Source organism: Haemorhous mexicanus, chromosome 2 (assembly GCF_027477595.1).
Source record: "Haemorhous mexicanus isolate bHaeMex1 chromosome 2, bHaeMex1.pri, whole genome shotgun sequence".
Lineage (NCBI taxonomy): Eukaryota > Metazoa > Chordata > Aves > Passeriformes > Fringillidae > Haemorhous > Haemorhous mexicanus.
Genome location: NC_082342.1, coordinates 83517466 through 83539745, shown reverse-complemented (window position 1 = coordinate 83539745; position 22280 = coordinate 83517466). Strand labels below are relative to the sequence as shown.

At 37.3% G+C, this 22280-nt stretch overlaps 1 protein-coding gene across 2 annotated transcripts in view; it reads right to left on the bottom strand.

Moving 5' to 3' along the window:
• Positions 1–22280, bottom strand: part of PCCA (propionyl-CoA carboxylase subunit alpha) — a 272824-nt gene that overhangs the window by 149942 nt on the left and 100602 nt on the right. For both annotated transcript variants that reach the window (XM_059839289.1, XM_059839290.1), the window contains 4 exons: positions 21944–22038; positions 16218–16368; positions 6199–6342; positions 4430–4504 (listed from right to left, as the gene is read on the bottom strand). In XM_059839289.1, the coding sequence (XP_059695272.1) occupies positions 4430–4504; positions 6199–6342; positions 16218–16368; positions 21944–22038 (465 nt within the window). The remainder of the gene's footprint in view (positions 1–4429; positions 4505–6198; positions 6343–16217; positions 16369–21943; positions 22039–22280) is intronic.

The following is a 22280-nucleotide window of genomic DNA, read 5'->3' as shown; positions in this document are numbered from 1 at the left end:
TTAAAGCTCTGATTCTGCAATATTCATGGAAAAAAATAACACGAGTTCAAAAATTTCTTTTGAAGAGGCTGATTGCTGTTAACCAGCCAACAAGTTAGTTTGTATATTGCTGATTCTTGTTTTCATCTCTCAGTTTGATTTCATCACTGTAACAATGAGGTTAGCCATATAAAACTTTTCAAATGAGCAATTTCTGGGGAATAAATATTTACTAAATTGCTGGTTTTGAGCACTGGAATTCGAAATATTTTTTTTTTAAACTAATCAAAATAACTCAAGTGATAAACGCATTCTGGGGATCATAAGGATGGAGGGCTCTAATCAAAGCTGTTGAAACAGCAGGGCTCTGATATACTGCATTGTAAAGGGGTGGGAAAGAGGGTCCTGGAATCTCACTTAAATCTTCACCTGTGGGAAGGAACCTTTGTAATAAACAGCAGCTCATCTGTCTGCAGCAAGGCAGAAAAAGGTCAACGCAACGGCTGTTCGGCCTTTAATATTTTAATTTAGGCAATTATCAAGGGACCACATGTAGAACCTCTTGTCTGGAGAATCCACATGAGGGCATGATGATGACTTTATTATCCAAATGACATAAAAAGATGCCCTAGCAGGTGTATTCACCTTCTTCAGTAAAAAACATTGTCTGACTAGTTCTTAAGACATTATATTTATTTTAAGAAGAAATTAACTTATTCACATGTTTGTATTCATGTGTTTATATTTACTTTTTTTTTTTTTTTCTATACTTATTCACATGTGCAGGCAGTATTGCTTCTGTACCACTTTAATAGATTCTCATCTGAATGTGCTTTATCTGTGCTTAACTGGGCTCCCCACTACTCACATCAGGTACATTTAACATTACCTACTGATAAGAAGGTAGTTCAGACATGTCATGATTACAGAAAAAACATGGACTGTATTTCCCAGCTTCCTTTCTTCCAGCTGCTAAACCATGCTTTCTCACAGAATGGCTGTCCATGTATAAAGTCAATGCACGTGTTCTCACATTTAAGTCAGAAAGAATTAATTTACCTACTCAGCTCCAGAGAAATCCCCTGCCATTGACATTTTTTTTCTAATAATAAATACATACATACATAAGATAAGGTATGACATACATACTCCACACATACTTGAATTGTACTGTGACTTTTGTCACTGAAGCAGCACCTCTTAAGTGATTGCACACAAGCATTCAGGAGTGCTTTACATATGCATAGGTAAGTATTGACACATGTATGTCATCTTTTGACAAAGAAAAAACATATGAAAGGTGCATAATAAGTCCACAATGGGCAGGTTAGTCAGACCCTTAAGTTAACTAAGACTTCTGAGGCTACCAGCTGTATGCTCTGCCCGGCTCTACATTTCTGTTCATATACAACACAGGTACGTGACCACTACAAAATTCATGTTTTTCCCTAGCCACAATATCTTGAAAAGGCTAAAGTGAATATAAACTACTTAAACTACTGCATAACTTCCTTTAAAAAAAAAGCTGAAGTCCTCTGTGGAAGTTAATTTTCATAAAATAAACTCAAGATGACCAAAAAAATGACAGCAAAAAAGAAATACATTTATACTATCTTAAATTCTCCCTGTGGTGCTTACATTTTCAGAGCCTGCTAACAGTAGGTGATTTTATAAACTATATGGTGTGACAGAATTTAATGAATATTGGATGAACAAGAAACCCTAATTCAACAGCTACTCACTATAATGTGCTGAACTTGATAAATAATAGCAATATTTATTAGACCTCCAGCATTTACTTCGGTTTAATATAGTTCCTTTCTTTTACTCAGTATTTAAGATATTTAGGAAAAGCTAGGGTTAAAGGTCCTGCTGTAGCCTAGAGCTCATACATATTACAGCCCTAACACTTTATTGCTGTTGTATTATCCTCATGTGTTATTACATTAGGACAACAGCAAAATGAATACAAAATGCTTAAGTGGGAGGGGGCAGGGGGGAAGCACAATCTGTATCCCAGTCCTGCAATGAACTCTTAATACATCAAATTCCACTTAGGAACACAACAGATTCTAGTATTTCTCAATTCTTTGCTATACCTGAGTCTGAGAATTTTCTTTTCCTGTTAAGAGTCATTAAAATACCAGACTACTGCTCACATTGACAGACAGAGAGCAATGCTGGAACTCTCCAGATATAGCAGAATATGTTGTGTAGGAGCATCAAACATCAAAGCTCACTATCACACATAAGAGGCTGGTTTATAGTCACCTGTCTTCAGCTTCATTATCAAAGATGAAAAAAAATTTGGTATTTATGAGCACCATGTTCTAAGGAAATTAGAAACTACGTGACACAAAAATAGCCATCATATTCTTCCCTATGGCTAAGCAAAACATGGGTCTCATACAGCCATGCTCACCAGTTCCATCAGCATGGGCAGCTGACACACAGGCATGGTAGGCAATCAGAGCTAACTTGAGACACAGAAGAAATGAATTGCCAATACATTTGGCAATACACATAAGCTGAACTTGCTGTGACACGCTACAAGTGTCTGCTAATTTTTCTTAAAGCAAATTGTTGACAATCCTAAAACCTAAAATGCAGAAAACAAACACCACGGCACAACAGGCCTGTAACACCGTACCTTTTTAGCCACATTAATCTTGTTCTTAGCAGCATGACATTCTCAGGAGAGAAATTAGTTTCACGCTAGCAGAAATATATGTATTAAGACACCAAATCATGAGTACCTACATAAAAATAGTTCTTTTTTTTTTTAATATGACAGTGGAAGTAAACAGGAAGAGAAAGCCTAGAGACTCCATATGAGCTCCTCAACCCAATGCTCTGAAGCCTCCAGTGTAATTAAAATCTCTTTCTTTGGTACCACGATGGACTACGTGAAGCAATCAGGCGTCTCCCACCCTTCATTTTCAATTCACCTCTCCCCCTAAGCACAACTCCCAGCCCACCCCATCTACCTGACAAGTGACAGCCCAATCTGATTAAATGCTTGCAAGGGAGGGGACTCATGGGCCTCCATGACAGGCCAAAAGTGATCACCATGGAGATACATAATTACAGCTGTCAACGCGTCTACTGTCCTGCTGGCATCAATTTGATTGCTCCCAGCAATAATGATAGACAAAGCTTAGTGTGCACTCTCCTACACCCAATCACTTTATCTATTCCGTGGTCCATTTAGCTGACATGCAACATTCACACAAGCAAATAACAGCAGTAAGCAGAACATTTAAGGCATTTTAATTGTTTTTTCTTTGTATGGATGGCTCACAAGCGCAAATGTTATTACATAAAACTCCTGCTGCAGCATTAATTGAAGAAAGATTTGGTGGGACAAAGACTGTAGGGGGTATAGTTTGTCCATTATCACTTGTACTTTCAACAGGTCTCACGTTTGGAAAATTGCAAATTGCAAAAACTTGCAAGGGCAAAATGTTTGACATCGTGTTAGCTATTACAACATGGTGAAAACTTCTAACAACCACTGGAGTACTCATTATAAATTCTTATTAAATACACTCTTTGTTTCATTAAAAAGAAGTTTAGATACATCCAGTGATACCTTTTTCCCTCATCTCCTCTTTAAGAGCACATAATGCCTTTTAGATCTTCACAGTTTTTTTCTGCTTTCAGGCTTTGAACACAGCATGAAGCCTTAAAGACCAGAAAGGGTCAGGTCCCTTTGGAAAGTACACGGGCAAAAACAATTTAAAAAGCGAAATAAATCATATATCCAATAACAACTCCACATTTAAGATTCCTCCTGTAATCTCTCAGTATTTTCCGTGCAAGCAATCAGACTGAATAATTTTATTCACAGATGGTACAGTCTCATCATTGCACTGACACAGTGTCACTCATGTATATGTGCACTTATAATTTAAGACTACCTTGATTTTACAGAAAGGCAGTGTATTTGCTCTTTACACCCAGCAGAAAACACTGTTTGCTAAACACCTATTCTATACTGTTAGGCTGTATCCTGAAACATGTAATAACCACCACTGTAAGAAACTCCTCTTTAAAGTCTACAAAGCTAAACAAAAATCACTGGCAGTTTCTCAGCAGTGTCCCCAGTTCTCTATGCTTAAAAAGCTGACTCAACAGTCTACTGTCATTTTTAATGACCACAAATACACTTACTAAAGCTGGATTTGAAAAACTTAAGCTGAAAGTTATAGAACAAATTTCAACATGTTTTGGTTTCCTGTTATACCCAATCTGAACATTTTTAACCCGGTTTGGAACTGTTCACTTTTCAGCAGTTTTTCAAGTTGCACAAATCAGTACTGCCATGTCCTGTCCCCACTCTGGCAAAAAAGCTGGAAAAAAGGCCTGATTTACAAAGCTGCTGAGTATTTATAGTCTTTATATAAGAGACACTCAAGCACCTATGAAAAACCAGAACAGAGTTACTTACACTTGGCACATGCAATGGTTCCTGATACTGAGACAGTTTACCAATGGATGGCAGGCCAAAAGATTTGTAGGGGTCCTGGAAAAAAATTCAACATGAGAAAGCATTAAGCTTTTGCAGATGTGGAGCAGATAATGTTTAAAAGCTTTAAGTATAACAGAAACTGCTACTGGAATGACTCTGGTTTTTTGCCCAGAATTACTTGTGTCAAAAAATATTTCTTCATCCATCTGCCCTCACAAATCCAAATAAAGAAATGGAAGTATGTAAGTTCTCTTGCATCAATTAAAAAGAAAAGGAAATAAGTATTCTGCACCAGTTACAATATACCAAAATAAAACATACAAAGATGACACTTCATTAGCTACACTTGGAAGAAGGATGGGAAAGTATTCAGGAGTCCAGGCTTGAAAATAAAGTATAAGAAAAAATTTTCAGAGATAAAAAGGGCAGTTAGAATTTCAATTATCTTAAGAAGTCAAACCAATCTTTATGCCACTGGAAACCTCCTACATTAATATACATAATGCAACACTAATACAAACTTAATAGGAAAACAAATAAATATATGGCCTACACAATAACCTAATTCATGGCAAAGTAGTTGGATTCATTACTTATAAATGTGAGGGGATTTAAAAAGAACAAAATAAAAAGCCTAAGCATCAGTTACTCCAGTGTAAAGCCTACTAAAACTGAGAATAATTTCCATGCCAGTAACAGGGCAAATATTTATTCTTTATCAAAATAGTCTGTACAACTTTGTATCAGTAGAGCAATTTGGAGTTTATGTGCATGTCGTGAGATAAAAAAGAAAAAAATAAGATGGTCTAGGTAACAAAATTTCCAACAGTTTAGCAAGGGAAAAAATGTGTCGAGGTGTGGAATTAGTTTTGAAATGAAGAATTACCTAAAATGCTCCTGAAACTAAATGAAGGTAGATAGGCATTATTTTCCAACCCCATCCCTGAAAATGTTCAAGGCCAGGCTCCGATGGAGCTCTGAGCAACCTGGTCTAGTGGAAGGTGTTCCTGCCCATGGCAGCAGGGTTGGAACTAGATGATCTTCAAGGTCCCCTCCAACCCAAACCACTCTGTGATTCAATTAAAAAATTTTTTTTTTACCTAAATTTTCATTTTCGTGTATCAAAAGCAACACCAAAAAGACATTAAATCAAAATGTCTTGAAGGTGCTTGAAAATGGGATGTAAATATTCATAAGCTTCTTTAAGGTAAGATAGAGACTCACACCATAATTATAGTTATTGTTTTGGAATGTGCTTTCAAAGTTTATCCTATAAACTGTGGTTTCAGGAAATGTGTAACTTGGTTTTTCAACGACCTTTTCAAAAGTTTTATTAAAACAAAAAAAATTCTGTAAGACATTGAATTTCTACTGTCTTTTAAAGTCAACAAGTTTCAACTACACATTTCAGAAACTTAGATTAGTTAACTCTGGTAAATAACTCTAGCATCATTAAGCATGTACTGAACATGCAGGCTTATTTCTAATGATATTTGCTTACCTTCCTCTTTTATCATCTTTACTTTCAACTTTCAGGAAAAAGCTATGTTAAAAGACACACCATATTTTTAATTAAAAAATAAGAACTTGACAATATACAAAACCTCATTAACCATTCATGTTACATGCTCTAAATCATGACTTTCATCTGATATTCCTTGATTTCACCTTGGCATCTACCCACACCTGGGTATTATTACGCCACAATTCAACCACCTACCCCCTCCTTCCCATTACCACTCATTTACCTCAGCATAAACTCGACATTCAACCGCCCAGCCGTTGATGGGAATATCAGCCTGTTTGTGCCTGAGAGGGTAACCCTTAGCAACACGGATCATTTCTTGGACTAAGTCCAGGCCGGTAATGCATTCTGTGACGGGATGTTCAACCTGCAAGGTCAAGAACTGTCAGTCAGTAGGTAACAAAAAGCAACCAATAAAAAAAAAAAAAACCTCTCTGTAAACAAACACAGATAAATAAAAAATTTCACCTGCAAAAGAACAGAGAAAGACTATGTTTCTATTTTGGTCTTTTTCCACATAAAAAACCCTGCCTAAACTCCAGGAACTGCTGTCTTTGCATGGAGAACACAAAAAAATAATTAGCAGATTACAATAACTCGGAGCAGCATACAAAAGGAAAACTAGAGAGGTGACCTGGGAGGATTTGGGGATTTGTAGGAGTTATTTCTTTGGTTAGGGTTTTTTTTTTTTCCCACTTATTTTACAAATTCAAATGCATCCGGTGACAATGAGTTAATTTTTCTTTGTTTGGAAGCTTATCCCATTCAATTCTATTTTGAAGAGACTCACACTGTGGCCATAACTATATTTTAACTGAAATCTCCAAGTAGCTGATAATCAACCCATTCTGCTACACTTAACATGGCACGTACAGGAGCCGCTACCAATTTTCCACAGAACCGGCGCAGCCTATATCTCACCCATTCGCCTTCTTTCACTAACCTGTCCTGACAAGCAACCAGATTAGCGTAATCTTGCATCAGCTCAGTGTAGCAGAAATGAGCAGATGGATCCTTCAATTTTTTTTTCCCCCCCTCCAGACTTATCTGTTTAGTGCTTAGCATGCACAATAGCTGGGCTGGACCAGCAGAGCGGCTCTGCGCGCTCAGCAAATTGCCGCTAACGGCTTTGGAAGGCGCTGCCCTGGGAATTGCCGTCGCTCGCGCTCACGCGGGATGTGCGAACGAGCATGCACACATGGGCGCGCACATGCACGTGCAGACACACTTATGCCTTCAAATGGGCAGAGAAACGAGCACGTTGATTAACTTTAAAAAGCCTTTAACTAGGCATAAGACAGTAAAAAGCAACCAAGGTGATTCCTCTGATCGTCATCACATCGATCAAGTAAAAGGTAGGCATGCTAAAAGGAGGTTCTTCCCACAGAAACAGCTAAACCACCTTCCATATAGAAACCATGACAGACCTGCCATCTTTGTTATAAAATGTTTGTGCTCCAAGCGGAAAAATACTTCAAGAAAACGCACTTTGCAACTGTTTATCATGAGATGTCATACTATGTACCTTTTCTGACACAGGAAAAGGTCACTGACCAAACCACTTGTCTTTCTTCCTTCAAGTATACAGTATTAAGGAAAACATTCAGTCATTATAACAACATTATGGCTTACCAGAACAAGTAGATGCTTTGGTCTTTAAGAAAAAAAGCTTTGTAAAAATAAACAGATGGCATCCATAATTAGTCCTGTGTGTGCTGTGAGTTTGTTTAGAGTTTCAACAACATTTTAAGACGTTTTGACATAATTTTAATGACAAATCATCACTGAAACAAGCACCTATTCTTTGAAGGACAAAAGTGACATTGAAATGGGAATCTGATTATACAGTTTAAGGATGTACCTTTGGGATTCAATCTTGATTCTACCAAACACATGATACTCTCCAGCATGTCAAGCTTAATAACAGTATTTTGAGAATGTATGAAACATCTCAGTGTCTATCCTGCAGTGTTAAATTGAAGCAATTCAATTTCTATTAAGACTTGAAGTTTCTATTAAAATTCCCTAAGTTTTAATAGAAAGTTACTCATCACACATTCATATTTGGACGACAGAACTTATTTTCCTGTTTTGGAATTTAAGTTTTAAAAGATTACCTTTGAGCTGGGAACATGTTTGGAATTTTAACATTCCAGATAATTAAAATACTTTTTCTTTTTCCAAAGACATTTGCATTATTTAGTTATACTGCCATTTTTCTTGGACAGCAATTGGCATTCCAGATTCAATAGCTTCATTGTTGTTTTCAGTTTTATTGTTGATGATCAAAATAAGATGGAATGTCTCTGAAAAGAAAAATATTTTTGTTGTTTGCTTCTTAAGACTCACAAACATTTATTTAATCCATTCTTCAATACAGATCTTTGACTCGGTCAATATTTTCTTCTGTTTCTTCAAAATACTCCCTTTGTGTCTCCACACAAAGCAGCATTCAGAAAATATGTATAAGAAAAAATGTTGAGGGGTTTTTTTGGGGGTGGGAAGAAGTCCTACTTTATTTTAGGACTCTGCTTCAACTACTGCTATTTAGGCATAACATAGACAATTCCAATCATAGCATTAATTTGGGGTACCAAATACATTTTAATGCATTTTCATATTCATTAAGACCATCAGATGAAATATGGCAGAAAAGAACTTCAATCTTGAAATCTCTACAACAACTATAATTAATAATTGCCTAAAGTAACTGAATCTGTTGTAAAAATCACTCTTAAAAGCTAGACTTAAATCACTTCCCTCTTTTCCCCTTTCTACTTCAGGTGCTGTCATTATTCTGCCTGCCTGTTGTATTTCCTTCTATTCATTTTATGCTATCTCCCATCTCAATCAACAGCCTTTACTTGCCAGCATATGGCGACTAAGTCAAGCACTATATTTTTGATGAGATGAATGCAAGTTTGCTCACAAATGGAGCTGAGTCTCACTCAATTGATCAACTCCTTTAGCTTTAGGCCTCACTCAGTTTTGCAGTCGACTGATCCAAGATGTTGCCAGTGAACCCCAGCCATTAAAGAGCCAGTGTTGGTATGGTTATACGATAGTAGCTACATTCACACATTTCTGCTGACTTCAACACAAAGGGCAAAACCAGACATGTCTGCAGCAAGCAATCTACAGATCATAGCTGTATCAAGGCAGCTGTACCTTATTCTCAACAGGACAGGTAGAAAAAATTGATCAGCAAAAACTCTCAATTAATTAGCTGTCAAAAATAACACCTTTACTATCAGTTCTTTTACTTATACAAAGTTTGCTCATAAACAGTTGATAACAAGTCCTCATTTCAAAGCACTTAAGAACAATATATACCGCCTTTAAAAAGTCTTAAGTCTCTGTAAGATGCCACTTATATTCCTGCTTTCAAGTCCACAAAGCTATACCTGCTATGACCAGCAATAGGTATACAGAGTAAAGGGAAGTGCTTCCCCTTCATACTGGATATACTGCTCTTAAGAAATATCACAGCAACCAGATTTCCCATGAGCATTGCAAGTGTTTTTGCTTCACTAACCCCTTCCCATTTATACAGCAAGAGAAACTAGTGGCAAAGCCTGTCAGAAAATAATAATTACGTCCCAGTTTATAGATGGTAAAGCAGGTATATAAGAGTTGGGGAATGTACCAACATCACAGGCCAGTTAGCATCCATCACCAGAACAGTATGGAAAGGCTCCTAATTTTCCTCCTGTTATGTGACTGCCAGTGGTTTTAAAGCTTTATCATAGTGGGATCCGTCCACAGCTACAAAAACAGTCACGCAGTTTTTATGGACAGTAGGAGCCGAGAATTAAATCAGTGATGACTACTCCCCTTATATTCAGGGGAATAATTCTGGGACACAATTTTCTCAAGACTATCAAGGTATTCAGATCTAACAGCAAACACTTCTGGACACTCACAGACTGCTCTTGTCCCTGTGTGTAAAAAGGCATCAAGTTACTCACACACCAGTTGGAACATTCAAGCATGCCACATCAGCCAAAAAAAATCTAAATTTCAGTAGACTTAAAACTACAGCCTATGTCACCCCTACTACTGTAAGTCCCTAGCTGGTGTCATATACCCCTTTACATTCAGATAAATAATCTCAAAACTAACTTTCAACATACACCTCAGTTTCCAGGAAATGTGATTCACCTGGAGTCCCACAGGCTTTACTGCTGCAGCCAAATCCAGTATCAACTGACTCAAACTCACCAACTTACAGATGCTTCTCAACTCCCTGTATTTCAGTAAGCCTGGTTTCTATTTCGGAGAACTGAACAGCAACAGAAGTGCACACATGTTCTGCTCTTCAGGCATGCAAGCTTCCTGACTACTATGAGCAGAAGCACACTAGGGTCACATCTTTTTGCAAAATAGTTCACATGTACATGGGGTTTGGGAGCACACAGCAAAAAAACAGCTTTTCATAAAGGCTACTGAAAAACAGATAATGGGTAGACTAATGTACAGAATAAATGGAAAGCAGGAATACATAACTGAGTCACTACAGGCATCCTATATAACAACACTTGCTGTTTGTTTTCTGACTTATTAGTATACAACTGAAGAACTGAAGGCAATCAGTACTACAAAAATTTCCATCAGCCAAGATGTTCGGGTAGACTTCTTTTATTGTTTCCCAAGTAGGATGTAGAAATAAAAACTAATGCACAGACATTCAGCACAAACGAATTTTTTAATGGTAGCACATAACTTTGAAAAAGTATTTCATTTACTTCCTCATAGGAAGTTACATTCCAATAATCATTGATACAGTTCTCAATTTTCTTTTGCAAGGATTTGTTTCTACATTGTATGGGACAGACACATCTTATGTGGCCTATGAATTCTGAATCTTTTCTGTGTTTTAGACAAACAGCACACACTTTAGGTCAACAAGTCAATTAGCTCATAATTTCAACATAACTTTCTCAATTAACATCCTGCACTTCAAAAAAAAATTCTTGAAATTTAGTAATTCTACACAATTTCCTTTCCACTTCATACTCCATGTCAGAATATAAAGAAACTAGTATCCACAAAACCAATACTTTCTTTCTTAAAGATGTAATTCCTGCTTTTACTGTATTTAGCTGTGGTATTAAAGCTTTCTCAGAACACTTCATTCAAGATGGCTCTGGTCACACTGCAGCTATTCTTTGGTTTACTTTACATCAAATTCACCAAAGCAAAGAAACTAACATACCTTTTGAAGAATGACCTTTTGTTTCTCCACTTATTAAGTAGTCTCCTCTTTCTCTACTTTTTTTAATAGTATTTTATGAGAGTTACATGGGAATGTCGTCTCAAAGATATCACTCCATGCCTTGGCAGCACTGTTAATGGCATCTTTCAGATTCAATGACTTACACAAACAATGTTGTTCTCTTCTGTCAACAACAATTAGCAATGCTTTTCTGTAGCTCTTTTGGGAAGCCTGAAAAGCAGACAACCAGTAGATACATAATGGAAGTTGCATTAGGAGGCAAGAATGTGGCAAAAATTTGGTTAACTGTTGTCGGCTGACCCTCTTGTGTGAAGAAGTGTTGTTTGGCAGTAAAATCACCTTTTCTTTCAGTTCTAAAAATGGCCATGAACAGCTGGTATAAACTGTGTGCAGAATGGATTCTGCTGGGCTTAGCGGATTGGTAATGGGATAAGAGACCTTTCACCTTTAGGTCAGTAGTTCAAATTCAGCCCAGGTTAGCAGCAATTGAAAGTCTTTACCATCTGACACTGTTTGTTAGACCATTTAAAATGACTGAAGCAAAGTGTTGTCACAGTAAAACAAGATTTCAGTATTAAGAAATATGAAGTCTAAGCAAACAGCAGAAACTGTTGCTTGAGACTTTACTTTGAAATCCCACCATTCTGACTTCACAGAAATCTACTCCTCTAACTCCTGACAGCCTGTTCCTCTGCTCCCATTCTCCTGCCCACCTATCACAAGTCATCCTCCAGGCAGCTCCACGCAACCGAGACAGCAAGATCACCGCTTGCCATCCCACAGCTCTGCTGCAGATACCAAACTCACCACCTCTCTGTGGCTTTAGATGGCAATCTGGACTAAGCTCATCACTTTGCTATTTGTGTTTTGTTGTTACTGCTACATATAGTGCAGCTGCAATATTTTCCAGCACTAATATCCTCCACTAAGCAAACACGTAGCAGGTGCCGACTGGTGATGAGCAACAGAACAGAGATACAATTAAGAAGCTGTTGGAACCAGGAGTTTATAAGCAGTGGAGCACCAAACCATCTGCAACAGTATTTCTACCTACTTTTAGACATCTTCCTACCATGCTTTTTATATTTTCATGGGTGGACAAACACAAGAAGGAAAGACATATTGCACGTAAAAATTCTTCCCATGTCTAACACTCGTCACATAGCCAGTTTTGCAAAAAGACAAAGCTCTGGAATACGTAATTTTCCAAAGGTCAGTAAAATCTGATGAAAGCCCAGAAAGTGATAAACAAAAGTCTTAGCACTGGGTAACGTTTTATAGGTCTGTGGAAGGCTACTTACCTTCACTTTATGCCTTAAAATCAAGTTACTTTAAAAACATTTACATAAAATATTCTTTTGACAACTGTAAACTAAAAACATATGTATGCCATTTGCTCTTAGCAAATCTCACAAACACATCAGATTATTCTACAAAAATAATTTTTATTTCCTAAAAAGTGGTGACAAAAATGCTCAAACTGACACATGAAGAGAAAACCCATTGAAATTACCATATTTCTCAACTCCAATCTACACATATTATCTTTTCAATTACATTAAGCAAATTCAGTTACATTTTGAGGAGGAAGGGAGTACTCACATGTTATTTAAATCTCACAACTCATGAGGGAGGCAGAAGGCTGGGAACAGGCCTGAGACTCAAACATACCGATTGTATTGGTGGTAAGTGCTCGATTCACATCACTCATTGTACATTTCTCAGTGTTTCTCTAGCCAACAAGAGATGTTTCTCATTTTAAGGTACTGCAAACATCTAAAATATGGGAAATATTCCCTTTGCTGTCACTGTTTTACATGTATGAGGCTTAGCTACATCATACACACATGTATTAACAGATATTTTTAAGTACAGACCACAGACTTCCTTCATATAAAGTCCAAGAGAAACAACATCTATTCTTCCAGCAAAGACAAGAAGAAACTTTTCTGATGGAAAGCCACCGCTTCTGAAGTACCTTAGGAGATTTTACCATAACTTGGAAGCCAGAAAGGCTACCAGTCTAAGGGGTCAGAAACTTTGTATTGATTGCAAAGCTCTCGATAAGTTGTTCTGGACCAGGACTGCCCTTGATTACGCTGATGACAACTAGGCAACAGAAAACATACCAGACTATGAGCAGCTATAAAGAAACAGATATTCAACATCTGGTCTGCCTCAACTTTAACAGGGGTAACTGCCTGAAAAACACTGCAAAAGTGCCCAGAAGTTCTCTGCTAGCTTCTAGGGCAGACATCTCTATGACCTCTTGTGGAAAGTAGGAACTAGTTTTACTATGCAAATCATCCAATTCTCAATCTTATTTCTCATACTTACCAACTAGCCTCCAAGATGGAAGAAAAGCAAATACAACAAAAGAACATTGCCAACAGCAAATAATAAGCCATTCTAGCTGAATCACTTAGAGGCAGTAAAACATCTGTAACAAATTTGTGCAGCATACAAAAGACACAATGGAGCTGATTCACCAATTTTCTTTTGCTTCCCAATCTTGTATAGTATTGCAGCAAGACTTAAAACAAAACCTAAATAAAATATCAACTTCCTTCAAGGTGCTATTTACACTTCTTTTGTGTAACTATACAACAGAAAAGGTATATTCCCAAAGAGTCCCCAAAAAAACAGTGAAATAACAATACAACTCTGATTACTGCAAAATAATTTACCAGAAAGACTGAAAGGCATCCAAAAGATACACCAGAGGGAGGGAGGGGAGATATCAACACACGTGCAGAATACTGGACACAGTTTAGTTTGCAAGTATATTCTGAAGTCTGTATCTAAAATAAAAATGCGACAGCGATCTGATCAGAGATTGCTGAAACAGTAAAACAGACAGAAAATGCATAATTTAGTAGAAATGTTCTGATGATGGTGACAGCTAACTGTGTCTAATGCATGCTGACAAATGATCTTAAGAGGATCATTTATGGATCAGACACCCATCATTTTGGAAAGCTCTTCTAGCTGTGGAGCGTTCAGCAAGAACAAGGGAAGTGAATCTGTTAGTAACTGATCACAGTTAGGAGATGCAAAAGGAGAAAAAAAAGACTGAAGCAATACAGGAACATCTGGAGACTATCCTGGTCATGAAGTTAAAGCTGGACAAGCTCCAGTAGATTTTCTAGGTTTGGCTCTTAACACTAGGGAGCAACTACAATACATTAGTTGCATAACTGTTAGCTGAACAGAAAGTAAATCTTGAGACTTGGGAGAAGTGAGAGATCAAATGGGTAAGACTGGGGAAAAATCAGAGACAATTACTACTCCAGACTCAAGCTAAAATGCTATTTAGAGACAATGCAAAGTCATGATAGAGGAAGTTGAGAATATTTAAACAAGTAGTCTAATTTAAGATTAGTAAATTGCTTTAAGAGTTGGAAAGAATGAGTTTGCTATTACAGGGGATTGTTAAACTGCTTAGGCTATATTTCAAAAGGAGTCCAAAGTCCTTAAACATGGAATTGTGAAAGCTTTCTTCCTGCCTATATGGAGACCTTAGAAATTTGGGACTACAAACACGTTTCAGTGGGTATTGCAGGGGGAAGACACTGCAAAACAGCAAAGATAATGTCTTAAAAACAGCCCACAAAAAGGAGCCCAAGGATATTCTATCACTAACCCCATTTAGGAACTCATGATCAATAATACTATAGCAAGGAAATGGTTTTGAAGTTCTAGTGGATTATGCAGAAAACCATAAAGTAATTTTCTTCTATGTAAACAAGAATGTGGAGTCCCTGAAGAAACATTGGCTCAAAAACTACAAGATGGGGGAAAGTGTAAAGAATATGACCAAAGTGAGAGAATTATGCATAATATTTTAATGAACTATACATCGCCATTAACAACTACTCCCTCTCACTGAATCTAAGGTAGACCTGACAGTGCCTAGCAAAAGCATGTGAAGTGACTGTCATGGCTAATTCCAAAACCACTGCTGTCCTGCAAGGCAAGAAAAAATTTACCAGCAGTCTTTCCCTGGCACAGAAGAGCATAACACTCCCCAAACACTCTTTAACTTCTGTACCCAAAGCATAAACTTACCTAATTCATAAATTTACCCAGTTGTTACATAAGGTCATGCAAAGATGACAGATTATGAGGATCTCATTTATGTTCTATCACGTACAAGCAGCACACAGGACATAACCCTAATGAAATGTAGCTAAAACAGAATGGGAAGCTTATCAAACTGGTGCTTGATTGCACATTTCAGTCTTTCTGGTGTTATTTAACAAAGTGAGAAAAGGAGGATAAAGGCAACAGAATGGACTCGCTTACAAGTTGAACACTCTTTTGGTCTTCAGGAATAATATCCAGACTTCAAGTTATATACTTGTTTTCTTAGCTTATGACCAGAAATGCATCAAGCAGTCAAAAGAGTCGTAGAGCAGTTCATCTCTTCATTTGCAGTGTACCTTAGAACTGACTACATGAATTGTCACAAAAATCCTTCATCTTGTCAGGATGCTTTTTACACAGCTGCATTCGAGTCACAATTTCAATCATATGCAGATTGCTTAGTGTTTTATTGCTCATATACACATATTGTTTCAATCACACTCCTAGAGAAACTCAGCAAGTGATCATCAAAGTATAAAAAATAAGAAAGAAACTTCAGGGACCAGTAGGCTTCAGGAAAACCTCAGAGCACAGTGGCTAGCTACTTACTGTGAACTCACAGTGGCACTTAGCAGTGACCTTTTGCAAGGTCTTTAGGTCAAGTGTAACAAAGAGAAAAAGCTCTGAACATTTACTTGAGTGCTATGCAAGGGCTCACTGCTGCAAAGCCTTGCATAGGAAGGTTTATGTGAGTAGACCTTTTCAGTGAGTACAACTTTTCAGTTCAGTGGGAAGTGCTCACATGCATCGAGATACTTATGTTTAAATCTTTGCAGGAACAGACCCTTAAATATGGGAGAAGGTTATGGTCTGTTTATTTAAATAACACTTTCCTGAATCTGAAGAGTTGTTTTTCTTACCTGAAGTCTAGTATTCATTTCCAAGAAGTAGAAATTCTTACTGGAGTCTACAAGGAATTCTACTGTTCCAGCAGAGGAATACTTTACTGCTTTGGCAAGAGCTACTGCTTGTTCTCCCATTGCTCTTCGAGTTTCAGGGTCTAGAAAAGTGCTGCAATATAGAAACAATGACTTTTTTTAGTTAAAAAATAATTATTATTCTATAATTTGCTTTTCTGTTTAAACTATGGTCAAAAGAGGACAGCACCATTATTAAAGTTATGAAAACATGTCAAGACTGTCAAATGTATGTCTTTACACTTATATTGTCCCTAAATAGATACACTGCATGCTTTACAATTACTGCTAACATACAGGAAATTCAGGATTAATAACCATATTCTCTAAAATATAAAATAACACAACACTCTTAAAACAGTGAGATCTAAAATAAAGTAAATTAAATAAAAAGAGGACATACAAACTAATGCAATCTTAGAAAGACATACTTATTATCCACATTAATTGCAATACATTCTTTTCCACAAATGCAAGAGCACCCATAGAGCAGCTCAGCTACCACCTTGGGAGCCACTGTGAACACTGCCCTAATGCCAAGGTCCCTCATTCTAAGGGAGCACTCCACAACTTCCACTGGGCCAGTGAATCAAAAGACACTGAAGTCTTTCTAGAAGCAACACATTTTGCTTGTTACTCTCTTCTGTACCATAAATTCAGATTTAGATTAACCTATGCAGATTAGACAGACAGACAGACAGATAGATATGTATTTCTGTGGTATTCCACCAAAGCCTTGCAACCAGTTGCCCCTCAACCTGATACATCAATTTTTCAATGAAAGAACATGTTGTTATTCATCTTACATAAGCTTGTAAATACACTTATTATTTATATTTCTCTTTTGACTTACCTTAGGCACATAACTCAGCTATCATTTTAAAATTACTTTTGCAAGGGATTAGACAGCCACTTCTACCTTGCCTCTAAGTTACTCTTTAAAACAAAACCACCAAGTGTTACATATTTCTTCAACAGTGGGCCCTAATTCTGCAAAGGAGCAATCAGGGGCCCTCACCTATCTAAAGTGGCCTCAAACCCAGTGAAGCTCCATCTGGAGCCCCAGACTGCTCTCAGACAGAAGCCAGTTCTGGGTCAGGACTTATCTTCCAGCACTTACTGTGGTATTTTTCACCAAGACCTGAACTCACAGAAGAGCTAGAGACTTCTGCCACAACAAACCATATTTGACATGACACAAGAAGTGAGCAAACATCTAGGTAAAGCAGGAGCCAGTGGAATAAGTAGCATTTATTGACAAAATTCTACTTCACATGTCTGTCCTTCCAGTGCCCACACAGGCAGATTCTGATGGACCATAAGGCAGGCATTTTCAGAATTTAGGAAAAAATTTCTTTCTTGGCAATCAATGGGACCAACAGGAAAAGGAAGTCAAGCCTCATTCAAGAAAGCTGTATGAGATCCTACATCAGATGAAAGGGAAGATCAGAAGACACAAAAACTGTGTCATACTTATAAGAACAGGCACTGTAAATGGAAAATAATTTCATAATATTTCTTATTTTGATTCAGTAAGAGGATAATACATTACACGAAATCAACATTCTATAAGTCAGTAATTTCTGCAGGACTTTGATCATGAAAGGTCAATGAGTGGCTTATGAAGAACAAAGCACTCTCAATATCAGCTTCATACTCTATTTCTAGAATAACCATTATTACTTCTCATATAGATGAAAGAATTACTCCCCTTCATAACAGTGGTGTCTTCCCTGTACTTTTTAAATGTAGGTCTGAGATCTCACTACCTCCTGCTGCAGCCAGAGAAGGGAACACAGGTGTGTCACGTTGCTAAACTTGATCTCTGCCACACAGTTAAGCTTTACACTCTGAAATGACTGGATCATCCCTACCATTGGCTTGGTTAATTAACCAAAGTTTTCATATTCCCCTCTATTGCTTTACCTTTCAAACACATTGTTTCTCCCCTTTTTAACAATGCACCTTTGATAACCAAGAAAACTCTTCTCCAGTCTAATTAGGCATCACTTGAAAACACAGTATTTTAAACCTGATTTCAAATTTTTTCCTCACACATACAGTTTTTCTTTAGCCCAAACAGCTTCCATGGCAGCACAAAAGCTACCATAAAAAAATTTTTAAATATTCACAAAATAAAAGCACCAAAAAGAAAAAATAAATCAGACCTGACACTTTATTCATAACACCTTCATCAAGCTATTGTAAAGGTAATCAAAGGGAATACAATTGGTTTGTCACTTTTTCTCTACAGCCAGGGAAATAACCCACATCAGCAAGATGTTACCTCTCCACTTCTAGCTCATCAAATAAGGTTTCCCAAATTACCCCTATCACCTTCACTCACAGACTAGGTTGAGATTTTGAAAAATAGAGTTACACCACCAGTGGAAATTAACTGCTCAGTTTGGACAAAAAAATAAATAAGTGATCAAAAACACTTACCCTTCGTCTGAAGATTCCACCCCACTGGGGTGGTGAACCTCAATTTTCTAAATGTCAAGGTCAGCTTCCCTGCTTCATGGATATTGCTTGTTTAAAAAAAATTACTTATCCACAAAAACATTATCCTTTGAGCTATTCACTATGTACTACCAGACCATGGGCATAAATAGGCTAAATGATTTGAGCACACAGTTCTGCCCCCACCTCTAAATGGTGCCCACCTTTGAATCATGCACGCAGTCGCAAACAGAACAGGCTCACATTTCTCTTAACCCCAAATCCTTCAAGGATTTCTAGACAGTGAGAAGAAATGCAGTGAGGAGAACTTGTAGAGTCTAATTCAAAAGTCTAAAGTCTAATTCAATAATGCACCTTTCTGCTAAGTTCCCTGCCTATATACATTCATTCAAATTAACAGTTTACCTTTTGTTTCACACAACTGGTGAGGCAAATTTGCAGCGCTTTAAGAAGCTCCTAACAGGTTCAGAAATTGTTAGACAGGACATGTGCTCAGCAAAGTAAAGTTTTAGAGCACTCCTCTGAGTTACTACTTCAATTATTGAGTAGTATGTCAGTTAATATTCTTGTGCATTTAATTTTGATTAATCCCAAAGGATCCATGGGTTTTCTGATAAACCCATAGGCCTTGTCTCTCCACACGGGAAACAATCTCTTATTAACCACTCCAGCAGACAGGAAAATACAGCCACACCTTTGTATTTTTTCTTGCCAAGGCGCAGTGTCTCATGGCAACTGTCTGTGATAATGAACAGAGAAGAATTTGGAGAGTTGAAGAACAAAAACTCAACTAAGAAACAACACTAGGACTATTACATGCCACTCATGTCACTCATCTCTTTAAATGTCAGTCTCTGTGAAATGAGAAGACAACAGCATATCCAAAAGCACGTGAAAGTAGAAGCAGATAAAATTATGGTACATCACTGGAAGCTTTGTGCACCACTAACTTTGCCAAGCATAAACTAAAAAACTAGAGACGGTTGGATGTATCTTATTGTCTGTGGTTCCCAAAACAGAGGGAACAACAACTCACATGTGAAACTCACCATATGAGAAGGATACAAAGTTTTTTGTCTCCTATTTGAATCTGGGGTATTGACCACCATGAATACCAGGGGTTCCTTGAATATTTTAACCTCAGTGTGTGAACTAAATTGGTTTCTCTCCTCAAGAGAGGGTGTTTTGTTTGTTGTTTGTTTGAGGTTTTTTTAACATAAGGCTAAACTTCCCTAGGAGAACTAGAGATACAAACACAAAATGATCCCATATGGATAAGTTCATAAGCTACAGACATAGCTTTAAGAAAATCATAGGTTACTCTCCAAGCCAAAAGGCCCTCAGTCCCCTGACTTAGACACTTAGTAAAATGCCATCATAATAGAGTAAATAAAAAAAGGCATGAGATGAGGCCAATGTCAAAAGCCCTAAATTGTCCAAAAGACAAAAAATACTTTTTAGCCCATAACAACCCTATCTCCCATGCCTCGTGAAAGAAAATAAAAAGGTTTGACCTATCTCAGAGTCCTTAATAGCAACTACCATTTAAAAGAGGAGAAAAGAGGACAGTCTCTTTCCTACATCCAGCCATACCAGAAGAGATGTGTCCAGGAGTCCTTAAACTATCAAACTGAAACAGCATTTACAGGAAGGGCTAGCTTGAGGTTTAGGGTCTCGCTGGTGTCTCACAGAAGTTAGTGCTCTGCTTATCTGCAAGTCTTGTAACCCTTTGAAAATTAATGGATTCTGCAGCCAAGTGCAAGTGGCTATAAGGCAGGTAACACTTCCAAAGCTGCCAGAGAAGTCTGGTAGAGTCTAAAACATTCAACAACAAAAAGGAAGAAAAGTTTTCATGCCAAATTTTGGAAGTTATTAACTTGCCCGCACTCTTGTAGGGTCATAGAAGGGATGAGACCGCTTACTGGCAACTCCAACAGAGAAGCCCAAGTTAAAAGGTTGGCATTTCTGATGAAAGAAAACACTGGCTGGTGAGAGAAAGATGTATCACACCACTTTAATTGACCACAGGCATGGAGAAGGAGCAGGCAGGAATAACAGGCATTGCCTTACACAAACTTGTGAGGCAGAAACACTACTCATTTAAGTGCTTAGGTACACATACATGCACATGTGCATTATATCAGGACTTGAAGTATTCACTTTCCACAACAACACAGTAAGATCTTTAGACATAAGCAGCATAAGGTTCCAAGAAATCCACAAAGACTAGCAGGAAGCATTTATAAGTGGATTTGTATCTTCAGATTTAAACTTTGTTATTTTATTTAAAATATAAGCCAAACAGTGGCAGTCCTGCCATAATGATTCAACATTAACTAATAAGGAACCTCTAAAGAAATATCATTTGGATGATGTGCTTTTACTCACATCCAAAACTGTTGCATCACATAGTTCTGTGCTATAAAAAACATGGCAAACCCATTCCAGCTGGTGAACATATTACACTGGTAATTCCCACAGGCAGTGGTATACCTGTGTCTGCCTTTCTGAAATCAGAATTTCTTGCTGCCCTTTTTATACACTTATTCCCTGATGACTGCTATGCAACAGAAAACACAGCAAGGCCATATCTTGCATAGCAGCAAGGAATTTCAGCTTCACATTAAACCAGTAAGATTAAAACAATTTTGTACTTTTGAGTTACTTAACACCTACATCTCTAGTTCACTACCATGAACAGTACTGAAAGTGATGCAGTGTATTTTGTACTTCATATTCCCATTCAAATGGAAATATACAGTATTATGTGGCCTCTACACAATTACTCTAACAGTCAAATACCTGTATCTGTGGTAAAATTCATACTTATTTCATATTTTACTTGACAAAGTGAATTTCAAATAAAAATAGCATATATATAGATATACACACACACACACACACACAAAACCATACCACATACAGTGGATTGGTAAGATACAAATCCATTTTATAGAAAATCATTTTAAAAATTAACTACACAACACTAGTTTTCTTACAGAAAGACACTGTAAAGCAAAATCAAAACACCCTCAAGAACAACATCAAAATTGCAGTATGGTCAAATGACTGTAACAAACATTTATTTTCTTTGTGCTTTTTAATAGAAGAAAAATTTCTTGCATTTGTACAACAAACAGAACCAGCAGGCTTCCAAAAGTGCTTTCAGTTATTATGAAGCCACATCAAGAATCCAGTATACACACCTTGGTGCTTCCTCCACAACCTTCTGGTTTCTCCTTTGAATGGAGCATTCTCTTTCATTCAACCACAAGGCATTGCCATGTTTATCTGCCAAAACCTAAAACAATAACACACTGCTATTAAACAGATGTAAGCATATGGTCATCTGGTATAATACTGTTACACAGCATTTAGGGTTTCGGGTTTTTTTCCAATCTAAAAATAAAGCTTGGGGGAAAAAAGCTCATGTAGGAAATTATTATATATGAAATACTAATTGAACATTCCTTCAAATTCTGAGTAGGATTATTCTAAAGCCTCTATGTAGAGTGTGTACATAGCAAAACACCCTCTCACTTC